The sequence below is a fragment of the Manacus candei genome, unplaced genomic scaffold, assembly GCF_025592945.1.
Source record: "Manacus candei isolate 608988 ecotype Guabito, Panama unplaced genomic scaffold, ASM2559294v1 h1tg000027l, whole genome shotgun sequence".
Taxonomy (NCBI): domain Eukaryota; kingdom Metazoa; phylum Chordata; class Aves; order Passeriformes; family Pipridae; genus Manacus; species Manacus candei.
Genome location: NW_026138075.1, coordinates 8,709,816 through 8,722,981, shown reverse-complemented (window position 1 = coordinate 8,722,981; position 13,166 = coordinate 8,709,816). Strand labels below are relative to the sequence as shown.

The window sequence follows — 13,166 nt, the reverse complement described above, 5'->3', positions numbered from 1 at the left end:
AATTGGCCAGCATTGAAACAAAACTGAACAAGTTAGTTTGGTTCCCTCAACCTTGCCCATAGTTCGAACGAGTAAACTTGTCGTTGTTAGCACTGTTCTCTAACAAATTGAGCAATGTGTGTGTGCATCCCTCGGGCCTCCCTCCTTCATCACTGAAAACTCCTTTAAGCACCTTCTGGTTTTGTCAGTTGCCCCCTGCTATGTCTGCAGCTTGTTTTAGGCTTCAGCAGCAATCAGATATTTGAACTTTCAGAGGTGTACTCAGGCAAATTGTGGATACAAAATGAAGTATGTTTACTTTCTTGAGTGTCAGTTTGTTTTTATTTTACTGAAGAAAATAAAGGAATTATCTTTATATTGCATAGGCAGATCTTCGTTAGACAGTACTTATTACAACCTTATCTTCTAATCAGATGTAAAGTACAGCAAAAATAACAATTAGATTCCGTATTTAGAATTTCACTGTCTTGACATTTTCTGTGCAACTGTATATATCAGCAGAAATGTGATGTTCTTTTTTCAGAATGTAATCACAAGTGTTAGTGGAGTTCTAGCTAACACAGTTATGTTGAATGGAAGTTGTTATTTATATACATTTTACAGATGTGGAAAGTGAGACACAGAGTGATTACGTGATGCTTAGAGACTTAAGGAAATGTGTGGCAGAAATAGGAGTGGACTCAGGTCTGCTGACACAAGGTCCACTGTCTGTAGTCATAAGAGTAAACTCTAAATTAGTATTTCTAGTGGGAAAGTGTGCATGGTAATTATTGCAAATGAGATGGTTGTAACCAGAATAAAGCAAACTACAGTAATGGTTTAGACCAGAGCAAAGTTTAGACATTTGTATCTGTTTTCCCTCTGAAACAACACTGCCTTTGCAATCATAGACTGTTGTTTCTTACTTTTAAAGTGCTGTTTTCTTTTAAAGAAGGATTACGATGTGGAAAAGCTTGCTCAGAAGTCTGGTGAAAGCCATGTAGATGGTGGACAAGGAGACCTACCTGGCACTAGAAAAATCTATGAGTTCTACAACGCACCAATTGTCAAGTTCTGGTTTCACACGGTTAGTGATCGTGCTAGAACTTGGATTGACAAATCCTTCCTTTGATCCTTCAAATGCCACTTAATTCTGCTTTTACTTTGCAGTCACTGGTAGGTGTAGATGGGATGATATTTGAATATTTCTCTGGCAATTAAGTGGAAAAATTTTCTGCTAAAGTCATCTAACTGCATTAAAACAAACAAAAAGAAAGACAACAGAAAAACAATTATAAGGAACTAAAGAAAAGCTCAAGCACAGGTTTTTACAGTGGTCAATTGTACATGTAGAGACAGATTTGAAGCTGGCCTTAAATACCTTTAGTATCTCACAGATATTTATGTCCCTTTCTTTGGGAACTGTTTCTGAAAGAGTGAATATTAATCTATAGGAGATCATTTGCTACAGAAAAATATGCATTTATTAAATCAGTTTAAGTAACCGTGTGTCAGTAGAGCTCAGGATGTTTAAGATCAGGCTGCCCATTGGGTCAGACCACCATGTGCATAAACGTTTACTCCTTTAACGGGCTGTGCTTAACTGCTTTATAGATTGTTAATCCCTTATGTCAGATACATTTACAGCATGTTTTCCACCTCATATTGTTCTTCCTGGGTTTTGGAAGGCACTGATTAACCAACAGTGATTTATATAACTTTAAGAATTGTTACCTCCTGTAGAAGGTTGGGATAAAAGCATAGGACTGCCTTTATGCTCAAGAAATAGTGTGCAGACCACAGAACAGAATCACAGAATAGTTAGGGTTGGGAGGGACCTCTGGAGACCATTCTGTCCAACATCCAAGTTGAAATAGTCTGTCTCATGTATGAGGTGAACATGTGCTGCAATAGTTTATTTTCTGCTCCTACCTATTTTTTCAGCGCTATAGTAGCAATTTCCAAATGGTGTTTAAGGACATTCCCATAGAAACAAAACAAAATAAAACAAAACTTTGGAGAACTAGAATAAAGATTTTGCGTTCAAACATTTGACAGTGCCCTAGTAGTTTGAATACATATATTCAGGCTAATCACCTATCACTGTGTTTGCAGAAATTTGTTGGAGATTTTTGTGCATATGGATTATATACCTTGTCTTTTGTAGATGTCATACATGGCATTCCTCATGCTCTTTACTTATACTGTGTTGGTGAAGATGGGACCAAGACCAAGTGTGCAAGAATGGCTTGTTATCATTTATATTTTCACCACTGCTATTGAAAAAGTCAGAGAGGTAAGCTTTTCCATTCACTCTTCTCATCTGTAGAGGATATATCATAACCCAGAGAATACCATAATCTGAAGAATGCCAAATCCTGCATTATTTTTGTATAGAATTTAGCAGAGGAAAAAATTACACAGGGAATGAATTTATTAGAAGACTTTTATTTGAAGACCAGTGCTTTGGCCTTGAAAATGCATCTTAAATTTTGTCCTTCTTTTCTGTGTAGAGCTGGTGGTAATGTGCAGGTCACTTGAGAGTGACTCTGCTGAATTGAGATTTGGAGCCTTGATGTAGTCACATGTTTCTTAATTTTTTTGAGTGGACCATTAGATTTCTAATAATGAAGATATTTAGATATTTATATTAGATATTAAACCTGAGTGTGGACATTGTTATGAATTAGTGAGTATTATTCATAGCAAAATCTAGGGCTCTCCCTCAAGACTAACTAACCTTCTATAAATGAACTTGGAAAAAAACCACCATCCACTTTTAATGCTGGATACATTGAGCACAGATATTCCAATCAAAATCGATTGCAATTAATTGCCGTTGATTAGACCCAAACTTCTGGACACAACTTGCTCTTCAAACCTGAGTTTGGGGACAAATGGACCTATGTATTTCCCAATTTATTGTATCTGAGCCAACTTACCTTCACTGTAAAATTAGCACATAGTAAACAATAGTAATGTGAATTATCTTTTATATGACATTTGAAATGCAGTACTTCCAGAGGAATAAATAGCAAAAAATCAACCACAGTTCTGAGTGAAGTTGATGTTAATGCAAATCACTCAGAAGACTGTGACAGCAGTATTGAGGTGAAAGATTTCAAGGGGTGGCACAAATGCTGGAAGTATATAGAAGCTTGGATAAACTTGCAAGTTCTGTCTCTGCATGAGATAAGATTGAAAAAATCACCAGGATTCCCTAAATGAGAAAAATGTTGAAATTTGAAAATCTCTGTTGGACTCTTGCATCATCTTGATGGTGGGACAGTGGAAACATCAGCTCTTCTTTCTAGCATTATCATTCACTGCACACTTTGAAATTGATGTCTTCTACTTGATTTTCTTTATCCATGTTCTAGTTCTGTTCTGTTGGCAAAGACTTTGTAGGACACTTTGTCTTACACATGCAGCTTTTAACTGCTGAGGGCCTTGTTATATATAACTGCAAACCTCTGTTTCTCTAGATTGTATCAACTAATTGTTAAAGCCTTAGGCCCTGATCCTGCAACTACTTAGTCATGTGAGTTAGTCCAGATCACTTGTTTACATTAATGTGTTTGTATGCATAAGTTCTTGCAAGATTGGGGCATAACATTTCAAAATCTCTCCTTTACTTGGTACTTATCAGTGTGACCTTACACACTGCATAATAGGCCTCACTTGCGGCAATGTGCAAAGGTTTTATTTATGACCTCCCAGAGATTCCACTTCACACATTTGCTCAATGAAGCTTAAAATCCCTTTGGGGCATCTCACAGTTCAAGGAGTGAACATTTCACTCTTTACCTCGCTAGTTGCCAGCACTCCTTTTTTTTAAGGTGTCCTTGGTGGAATACAAGGATCTTTCTTTATGTTTTTTGGTCTGAAGTAAAAGGTATTAGTTATTTTCCCATCAGCAAGGTTAGGCTGGTAGTTTCCATGACTTAGGGGTTTATGAAAAGGCCACTGCAGGTCATAACTATCCTTTTAGAAAATGTCTGTTAATTTGTAATGATACCTATGAGTAACAATTCTATACTGCTGAGGTATGTGCCCTTTAGTGAATGGATTCAGGTTTGGAATCCATTTTTCCTTAGGAAGAGTTATTTGGCATACTTGAGCAATATGATGCTATAGATTAAGTACAAACCTCCGTTGATGGTGAATGGCAATATGCAGTTAATGGGTCTAAAGCAGAAATAAAGAAAAGGGATAGGGGCAGGGGGGGAAATGATGCATTCCCAAATATTGTAAAATAGTTCAGACAGAAGAGTTTAAATAATGTATCTGTGATTTTAATGGCATTTTATTGTGGACTTTTTCCACATTCTACTCAGGTATTTATCTCAGAACCTGGAAAATTCTGCCAAAAAGTGAAGGTGTGGATTTATGAATACTGGAATTTTACTGATTCTATAGCTATCATCCTGTTTATGATTGGTTTTGGTTTGCGCTGGTCCAACCCCCCTGTTCAAACTGCAGGGAGGCTACTTTACTGCTTGGATATTATATTTTGGTATACTCGGCTCCTTGATCTTTTTGCTGTGAACCAGCATGCTGGCCCATACCTGACAATGATTGGGAAAATGGTAAGTACTGTGCTTTGGAGCAGTATTTTTGTGGTTAAGGCATCTATTCAGTAATATGTAAAGCTGAGAAGTGACAGAAAAGAGTGATGGTCAAAGGAGAGGTCACCTAATAATTCATAGTGAATGTATTACCTGAAAATACAGTGACTTCTTCTGTTTGTGAGTTGACCATAATCAGATTTAATTTTTCTTTAATTTATTAATTATGCTAATTTATTCAAAAAAGCCATTTTTACATCATTCCTTAGAAAAGGGTTGCATTTGAATTAATTTTCTTATCCAGCTTGATTATGGAAGAAAAACCACTGCCTCTTGCAGATGGGCTCAGTAGTATAGATTGTTCCCCTAGTTCTTGGAAACTGTTTCATTATTATTTTACTTCTTGATTAAAATAATTGTATCCCATTTTATCAGAGATCGAAGTTAATTTTTTTTCTCTTTTAGTATAAGAACTGCTGCTGAACTGCTGCCTAGTCTTGAGGGACATGTGCAAATTCCCACTGTAATTTCTCTTCATTATTGAGATCTACCTTCTTAATACTTTTACATTTTTTCTTGCATGGTAATTCCAATTCAGTTTTAGAAGGCAAAATAGTTTTCACTGGTGTTCTTTCCTCTCAGTTTGAAAGAAATACCACTGAGAAAAATCATCATCATAAGATCTCTGCATTTTTCAAATCTTGCTTAAGATCTAAGAGGGACATAGGAAGCAAGTAGGACTTGTGGCTTTTTTGGTCCAGGAGGATTTTAACCTCTACAAAATGTTCATGTAGTCCAGGTCATAGAAATAAAATATTTTATTTTCTCCAACATATTAGATTATTACCCCTGTTTTATACTCTGATTTGTAGAAGCAGATTTCCCTATAATGTATGTCTCTTTCACATATAATTAACACAACTAATTCTTTCACACAAACATGTCTTCCAGACAGCAAACATGTTCTATATTGTGATTATGATGGCCATAGTTCTGTTGAGTTTTGGGGTGTCACGAAAGGCAATTCTTTCACCAGAGGAGCCTCCTTCTTGGACTCTGGCACGAGATATTGTATTTCAGCCCTACTGGATGATGTTTGGTGAGGTCTATGCTGGAGAAATAGATGGTAGGTAATTTTCATAATACAGTTCAACAGCTTAAATATAATACATGCAGAAACACACCTACTTTGGGCTACTAGAGTTTTGACTACCTGTTGAGTCTGTTCTTTCTCAAACAATTCTGATTCCAGCATATATATGTCCTTAATGAGTAATACTGCATGAATAATGTTGAGAATATTAGTTTCTTTCTTAAAAATAAAGGTTAAGCTCTAAACCCTTCAAATTCAGTGCTTAAAATTAAGTATATTGCAAATCTCAGAGCAAAGCACATAGGAAGTAATATTTAGCTACTTCATGCTCGGGGGATCTGGCACTGAAATGATTTTCTAATCAGGTGAATACAAAGCTGCTGATCTCTTGAAGAAAAGACTACAAAATTGCCTTAAAAAAGAAAAAAATTAAACTGGGGGAAAAAAAGGGAGAAATAAGTTACCTGGCATCATTCTTAAGCAGGTAAACCAGGTGAACATAGGAAAAATAGAACCAATCAATGTAAATAGGAAAAACAATGTATCTTGGTTATGGCTTTGAACTTGTCTTAGCAAGACAGAAGAACCAGGCACTCCAGGAGGTGTTTCAGCATTACCGATGGAAGGCACTCTCATGCTACTGTGTGATGGGTACAAGTAAAACAATCCCTAAAATCGACAAGTAGGTATGGAAATAGATACATATATTTAAGTTACATAGTTCAGCACAGACCCAATTCATTAAAATAATTTAGAATATTGCATCCATTATTACTGCTTGAACAGTCACATGATGACTATATATTTTGGTTATATAAGTCAAAATTCTTTTAATGAAAGCACACTGTTCAGTTTCACAGTTTAATCCACTTAATCACTTAGTAATGCTAAACCTTTAGAAATTTGACACTTCCCAAATAAAGCTATGATTTCCTTAGTGACTTTTTTGCTCAGAATGTGTCCTGAATTTAGAGCTGCTGCTTTATAAATGTGTGTTAAAATTTCCTCAAAGGTCTGAAATTTGATTAGACATTAAAAGGACTGAAAAATATTTGTTTTGATATTTTAAAAACATTAAAAGAGATCCCTTAATTTCTGTCATTTGTTGCTTCATCCCGCAAATATACATAGCCTTATGTATCTTTTTGCATATGAGTCAATGTGATTTTGTGTGTGAAGCTCTAAATGAATATCACTCCAGTACTGATAAAGCAGCCTTTGAGCTCTATCTTTTCCACAGTGGAGTCTGTGAAAGCTTTGCTACTTGCTTTAAGGATCAAAGATTTGGATTTCAGTTTGCTTGAGTGTGTGCCATCTCTCAAATGCATTTCGGCTGCATCGGTTTTTCCCCTTAACAAAAAATTGGAGTGACTGGAATAAGAACTGATATGTATGAAGTGGTGTCTGCAGCTTCTGAACTGCGAGGGTAAATAACTGTGGGATTGTAGTAGCATAAAGAGGTTGCAGTTTTCCTTTAGGTGAAGGTTGACCTTTTAGTTGGAAGTTTAGTGATCTATATCTGTGAAATTAATGAGGACTATTCTGTTTCTTGCTGGGACAAATGAGAAGCACAGGCCATTGCTGTGCTCTGCTCTGATTTCCATGCTAACTATGCTCTGTATGTCCTTAATTTCCAGTTTGTGAAAACAATGAAGACTGTCCTCCTGGCTCCTTCCTCACACCGTTCCTCCAAGCTGTCTACCTCTTTGTGCAATACATCATCATGGTCAACTTGCTTATTGCTTTCTTTAAGTAGGTACCTTGGTATATTGCTGCAAAAGCAACTAATGCTTCTGCCAACGCTTCTCAAAAGCCTTTCACCAAAAATGCCGCAGCAAGGGCATGTTAATGGTCGTTGTTACCATAAATGGGTGTTGTACCACCATGTCTTCCAAGGGGGTAAGGTGAATAAAAAAAGAATGGTGGTAACAAGACAGTGCAAGGAAAGGGATAGTGAGAAGACACCTAAACTGTTTTGCCATTTAACAAGCGTCTGACTCTGTGAAAGCAGACAACTCCAGCTGGCAAAAAAGGTAACATTAATTCAGCTCTGAAGTAATTTTATTTTGTTCCTGAAAGTTGTATGTGTTGTGCTGAGAACCCATATAACATTCATCATAGGGTAGCCCAAGTTTTAAGCTGGCAGATCAGTGGAGGTGTTCAAGGGAAGAGAATAATGACTGTAGGAGTATACTCTTTCTTTAGCAAATAATTTGAAATTTCCTGTGGTTTAATGCAATCTCTTATGTTCTAGACTGAAATCTAACTGTAGTTTTTTTAACAAACTGCCTTTTAATGTCTGCTGTCATTACTAATCCCTGAGTAGGAAGGGTCTTCATACTAATTCTATAGTAATTCATAGTAATTCTATGGTAATTAATCACTGTCTTTATAGTCATTTTAACCTTTAAAGTTTTAACAGGGAGCCTCTAGTAGTGGATCAAGCTCTGTAATGTATAAGAAAAGAGCAGCCTAACCCAAGTAGTTAATAATTTTTTCCTAGAGTTCTAACATTTCTGAGGAAGAAAAAGTCAGCTGTAGGTTAAAACAAAATTTAAATGAATAAATGTAGTGATTAATATTCAAGAAAAATGAACTATCAAAAATCATTCTATTCCCACTTCCAATTAAAAATCCCTTTCCTGAAATTTTGGCAAGGAATCAGTCTATTATTTTATATTACACAGCTGTGAAATTGCAGTTTGAATTATTTCTGGAATTAAACCTTCAGCAATGATGATATGATAAATCTTTTGCGTAGTGATTTGATTGTTCCAGAAATGGGACGAAAAATGGGTATGAGCAATATATTTAATTATGCTCTCAGAAGCAAAGCTGATGTTTTTGTGACTATACGCTGTGTGTGTAGTATGACAGTTCAAATGAAATTACAGTGCCAGAAACCACAACGTTGCTTTCCTGTGCTTGGGTCTATGATAGTAGATACGGAAAATTATTCTGTGCAACCGCAGTTGTGTTTAATAATATCAGAGCTCCAGTGAGTATCCTGCAGAAGAATAGCTCATGTAGTCGCAGTATTTTGTTTAGGGGGAGTGCACAGAACCGTTTTGTTAACAGTCTTCCCTTAGCCTGGTACCTACTTTTAATCCAGTCCAAAGAGGTAGACAGTGTTGAATTTTCAGTTAGGCTGTGCATTAAAGTTTAAATAGTATGGCTGAGATTTCAAAGCCACTTCAGGGATATCTTCTGTCCAAGTTCCATTAATGTGAATGGGAATCGAATCTCCAAATCTGTTAGGCAGCTTTGATGCACTCATTCTCAGTGCACTAGCTGCTGACACATGTTGCTGTTTTGTTAAATGAAAGTTGCTAAGCAGATTTACCTCACTGGAGGAATGGCGCTTTTCTTCAGTGTCAGATTAGATCTGTTCACAAGCGTCTTGTGCTATATTGGCAGTACTCCTCACAGTGTTTTCCCTCCTTCCCCCTCCCTCTGTCACTCTCTTCTCAGTAATGTTTATTTTGATTTGAAATCCATATCGAACAAGCTCTGGAAGTACAACCGGTACCGCTACATTATGACCTACCATGAGAAACCATGGCTGCCTCCACCATTCATCTTGCTGAGCCACATCGGACTTCTTATAAATCGCATCTTCCGCCATCAGCCCCCAGATGAGCTGGATCAAGAGGAAGGCGATGTTGGACTAAGTAAGCTGGGAACCAAAAGAAAAAGCTGGTGACAATTGTTTGTCAGCCTCCCATCACCTTGAAGTTGAGTTCCTTTAAAAGAAAAAAAAAAAAAAGAAAAAAAAGAAAAAATATGTTCTCTGGGTAGAGGGCTGTTTTAATTTTGAAAACTGAATTTAACTTGACTCCCTGAGAATTCTTGAAGGAAAAAATGACTAAGTGACTAGGGGAATGCTTTGCTGTGCTACATACTGTGCATCAGTCAAGATACCTCACAGCTCTGAAATAAAGTGACACACAGCTGAAATAAAGTGACAGCAATTTATTCTGTAGGAATTAATAGCCTTATTTTTAAAGAAATTAAACAGTAGTGAGGGTATAAATTTCTATATGTTTGTCATGAAAAGACCAACAATTCCTTTTTCATTACCTGGAGAAAGAAGGTACAGAACTCAAGGACAAAGGAGATCAAGTGGTGGCAGATGCAGAGAGAGAGCATAGAGGATTCCCACCTTCTCACTGTTTCCCTTTCCTTTGTGCACTGGCTTATCACTGCACATCCCCAGCCTGGATGTCTTCATCCCAGCGTCCTTCCTAATGCCTCTTCAAGGTGATGTCAGTTCCCTGTCTCACTGTTGCCAGCTCTGCCAGGAGTAGCTCTAGCTGTTGAGGGGACGGGACCACAAGATGTTGGGATGGGAATGAATACTCAGTAGTGGGGCTTGGTGGTTGGGGTGAGGCAGAGAAATGGGGAGGAGGAGAGGCTGGTGGCTATAACCTTTTCTACAAAAACATTGGGGAACACTGGTGTATAATATTATACAACCTCATCCTTTTTGATGCAACATACACCCTTTGGACCTAATAAGAGATGTGGGGAGGATCCTGCCTGAGTTATGCTTTACTTAGGATTTACTCTGCTAAACAATGAATCCCTGAAGAGATCTGGCATGCTTGCAGGTAGTTACAGGGTACAAAACCAGGCTTAAATAATCAACGCTAAGCTGTTTTACTGCTGCTCTCAGGCTCACCTTCTCCATTATGACTGGATACACTAGAAACGAAGTAGGCACTTTGAAGTGCCACTGATTATTTTATATGCATGAATAGCATAAATCACTGATGTAGCATAGAGAGTGTCTTGTAAGGTGCATCAGGCTAAAGGAAAACTAAAACCCTGCTTAGCACATCTAAAAGTCCTTTGATAGAAGAGGGCTCATGACTTGCTTGCACTTCTCTCAGAAGGAGAATTTTTTCCCGTTTGTATGCCTCTGTGCCCCTTTTGTATATACCTGTGCATTGCTTAGTAAGTTTCTTCTACTTTAATTTTGGTGTGGTTATAATTAACTGGTTTTCGCAATGAGGATCCAGTGCCACCCTGTGGAAAATCAGTGAAAATACCAATATACAGAGTAAAATATTGGAGGAAAGAACACAGGTAGGTTATGGGGGAAAAGAGCCTCAAAGGTGATCAAGTCCCATTGGGAGTGAAAGGGGGAACCCCAGAACACTGCTGGGGTTTTGGCTGCTGAGCTGTGTGTTGCAGCTTTTTTTTACATGCTTGTGACAAACACTGCCTTGTTACCTGATGGAGATATCTCCTTATCAGGTACAGAGAGGACTCTGGTACCTAAAATAAAGAAAGAAAAGAGGAGCTTGGAAAATGTGGAGTTTGAATCAGAGAAACAACTTTCCACCATATGCATTTCTTTGTACTGTTTTGTAATCAATCTGTTCTCTCAGAAATCTTGGTGTGCTAGAAGAATAGCATCCTGAACAGCCCAAATTGTAAACTTCTGAGTGTTTTCTTCCTCCTCTAGGAATCTTGGGGAGGAATGGGGTGGAGAGAAGATCTTAATGTTTTATACATATGAATGTTAATTAAGAATGCCTTAATGTTTTATACATATACACATGTTAAGCATTTAGTTGGGAAAAAAGTTTTGCAGCTTTGAATACCTGGAAGGACTGCAATTATAGGTGACTAGCCTGAAGTGAATGCCTTGACCACATTAGAGTGACATTTTTGTAAGCCTTTATATGTATATCTACGTCTTGTAAGTGACACATGCATAACAAAATAAAGGAAAAAGTTTGTGAGAAAATACATCTTTGTGTGCAGCCATTCGAGTGTGTGCTTTTGAGGCTTTAAAGGGAAGTGCACTGGAATTTCTGTCAGTATGGTTATGTTCCCTGTCTAAGGAAAGATAAAAAACATAATTTCCTCTATTTGGCATGTAGGGTCTTTATGCATAAGCCCAAATTCACAGAGTTAGGCCTGATTCTTTCTTTTCAAGGAAAGGAGTGTAAACAAGTTCTGACAGGCTTTTTATTTTTTTTCCTCATGGATGTTCATAAAGAATTGTAATTATCAGCATGTTTCATACTGATTCCTACCTCCTTTGTTCAGAGCTCTACCTGAGTGATGAGGAGTTAAAGAAACTTCATGACTTTGAGCAACAGTGTGTGGAAAAATATTTTCATGAAAAGAACGAAAGCCAGAATTCCAGTGACAGTGAAAGGATCCATCTGACCACAGAAAGGTGTGTTTTGCTGAAGATTTGTGTTCTTTGTATAAATTTGTCATATAAAAAGGCTTTGATAAGCTAATGCTTTTGAAACAGATTATGGGCACTGTGAACATGCATAGACCTTGCTAATTTGATGGAAATATATCTGTTTGAGGTGCATGTCAGGTCTGTCTGGGAAGCCTTGCTGGCAGAACTGCATCCCCAGATGTGTGTAGGTGGTTAAAGGGGTACAGTTAGGTGTTGCTAAGTTTCACTTTTGCAGACCAGTTAGCAGTACAAAAACATGCCAGAGAACATCATATAATATATGTGTTTGTTTAAAAGGTTAGCAGTGTAATAATGCTGTGAGAACATTGCTTGTGATTGAGTATAATTGCTGTTTACAGAAATAACCATAAAACCATTTTAGCATTATTTTCAATATTGTGTCTTGGTTTGCAAAATGCTAATACACAGCTGTCAGTAGGGCTTCAAAATTCTCAGTATTGGCCTAATTTAGCATTCTATTGAAATCAATGGCAAATCTGCCACTAAATTTAAGGGGAAGAGTTAAAAAAAAGGAAAATTTTAAAAAGTCTTTGTGAATGCCAACACTCATCTCACCTAACAAATTTGTTTTGCCTAGAGAAAGATAGACTCTTAATCTTTGCCTGTTTATAATCTTACTTTCTGCAGGTTAAAACAAAACAGAAGCAGTATAAGCATCACCTGTAAAAGAAATTAAATAAACAGCTTTGTTCAAAAGCTACAGAATTGATTACAACAAGAAGATTTCATTTACTGGATAAATATAGAATTGGAAAGGGATTTTTTCTGAGTGCAGAAGTGAATACACTTCATAGGATTACATAACATTCATGCAAGAAATTAATTTAGATGAAAAAAATGTTCTGGAATACTGATCTTTGATTTTATTCAGCAATTAGTTAATACTATATCTTTTAGTTACTCTGTGATAAGTGGAAGAAATGACTACTGCATATTGCCTGCAGCTAGTTTATCATTGGCTTAGTGGTAAAGCACCAGAGAATAATTATTTGGTTAAAATGATATAATTCCAGGCCAAGAAGTTCTTGCACTTTTTACTGGAGTTTTGAAGATGATAAAAAAATAGGCTTTGCTTTTTAGGAAGTTGCATTTTACCTAAAGGTAACTGATGCCATAAGATGCAGAGAATCCGCTTCCAGAGGCCAGACAGGTTCTTGGGAAGACCTCTTTCCCAGAAGTCTCTAGCATTTGAGAAATGCAAGACTGAAAAATACATGTAGGTCTGTGTAAGTCTTGTCCTCATGCTTGCACAAGAAATGTAGAAATGCAGGATGACTAGCTGACAAGAAATATCCTT

At 37.0% G+C, this 13,166-nt stretch overlaps 1 protein-coding gene across 1 annotated transcript in view; it reads left to right on the top strand.

The window, feature by feature from the left end:
• Positions 1-13,166, top strand: part of TRPM6 (transient receptor potential cation channel subfamily M member 6) — a 58,012-nt gene that overhangs the window by 16,081 nt on the left and 28,765 nt on the right. The window contains exons 10-16 of the mRNA XM_051789308.1: positions 932-1,066; positions 2,147-2,275; positions 4,317-4,568; positions 5,499-5,673; positions 7,278-7,392; positions 9,112-9,311; positions 11,701-11,833. Coding sequence (XP_051645268.1) covers positions 932-1,066; positions 2,147-2,275; positions 4,317-4,568; positions 5,499-5,673; positions 7,278-7,392; positions 9,112-9,311; positions 11,701-11,833 — 1,139 coding nt within the window. The remainder of the gene's footprint in view (positions 1-931; positions 1,067-2,146; positions 2,276-4,316; positions 4,569-5,498; positions 5,674-7,277; positions 7,393-9,111; positions 9,312-11,700; positions 11,834-13,166) is intronic.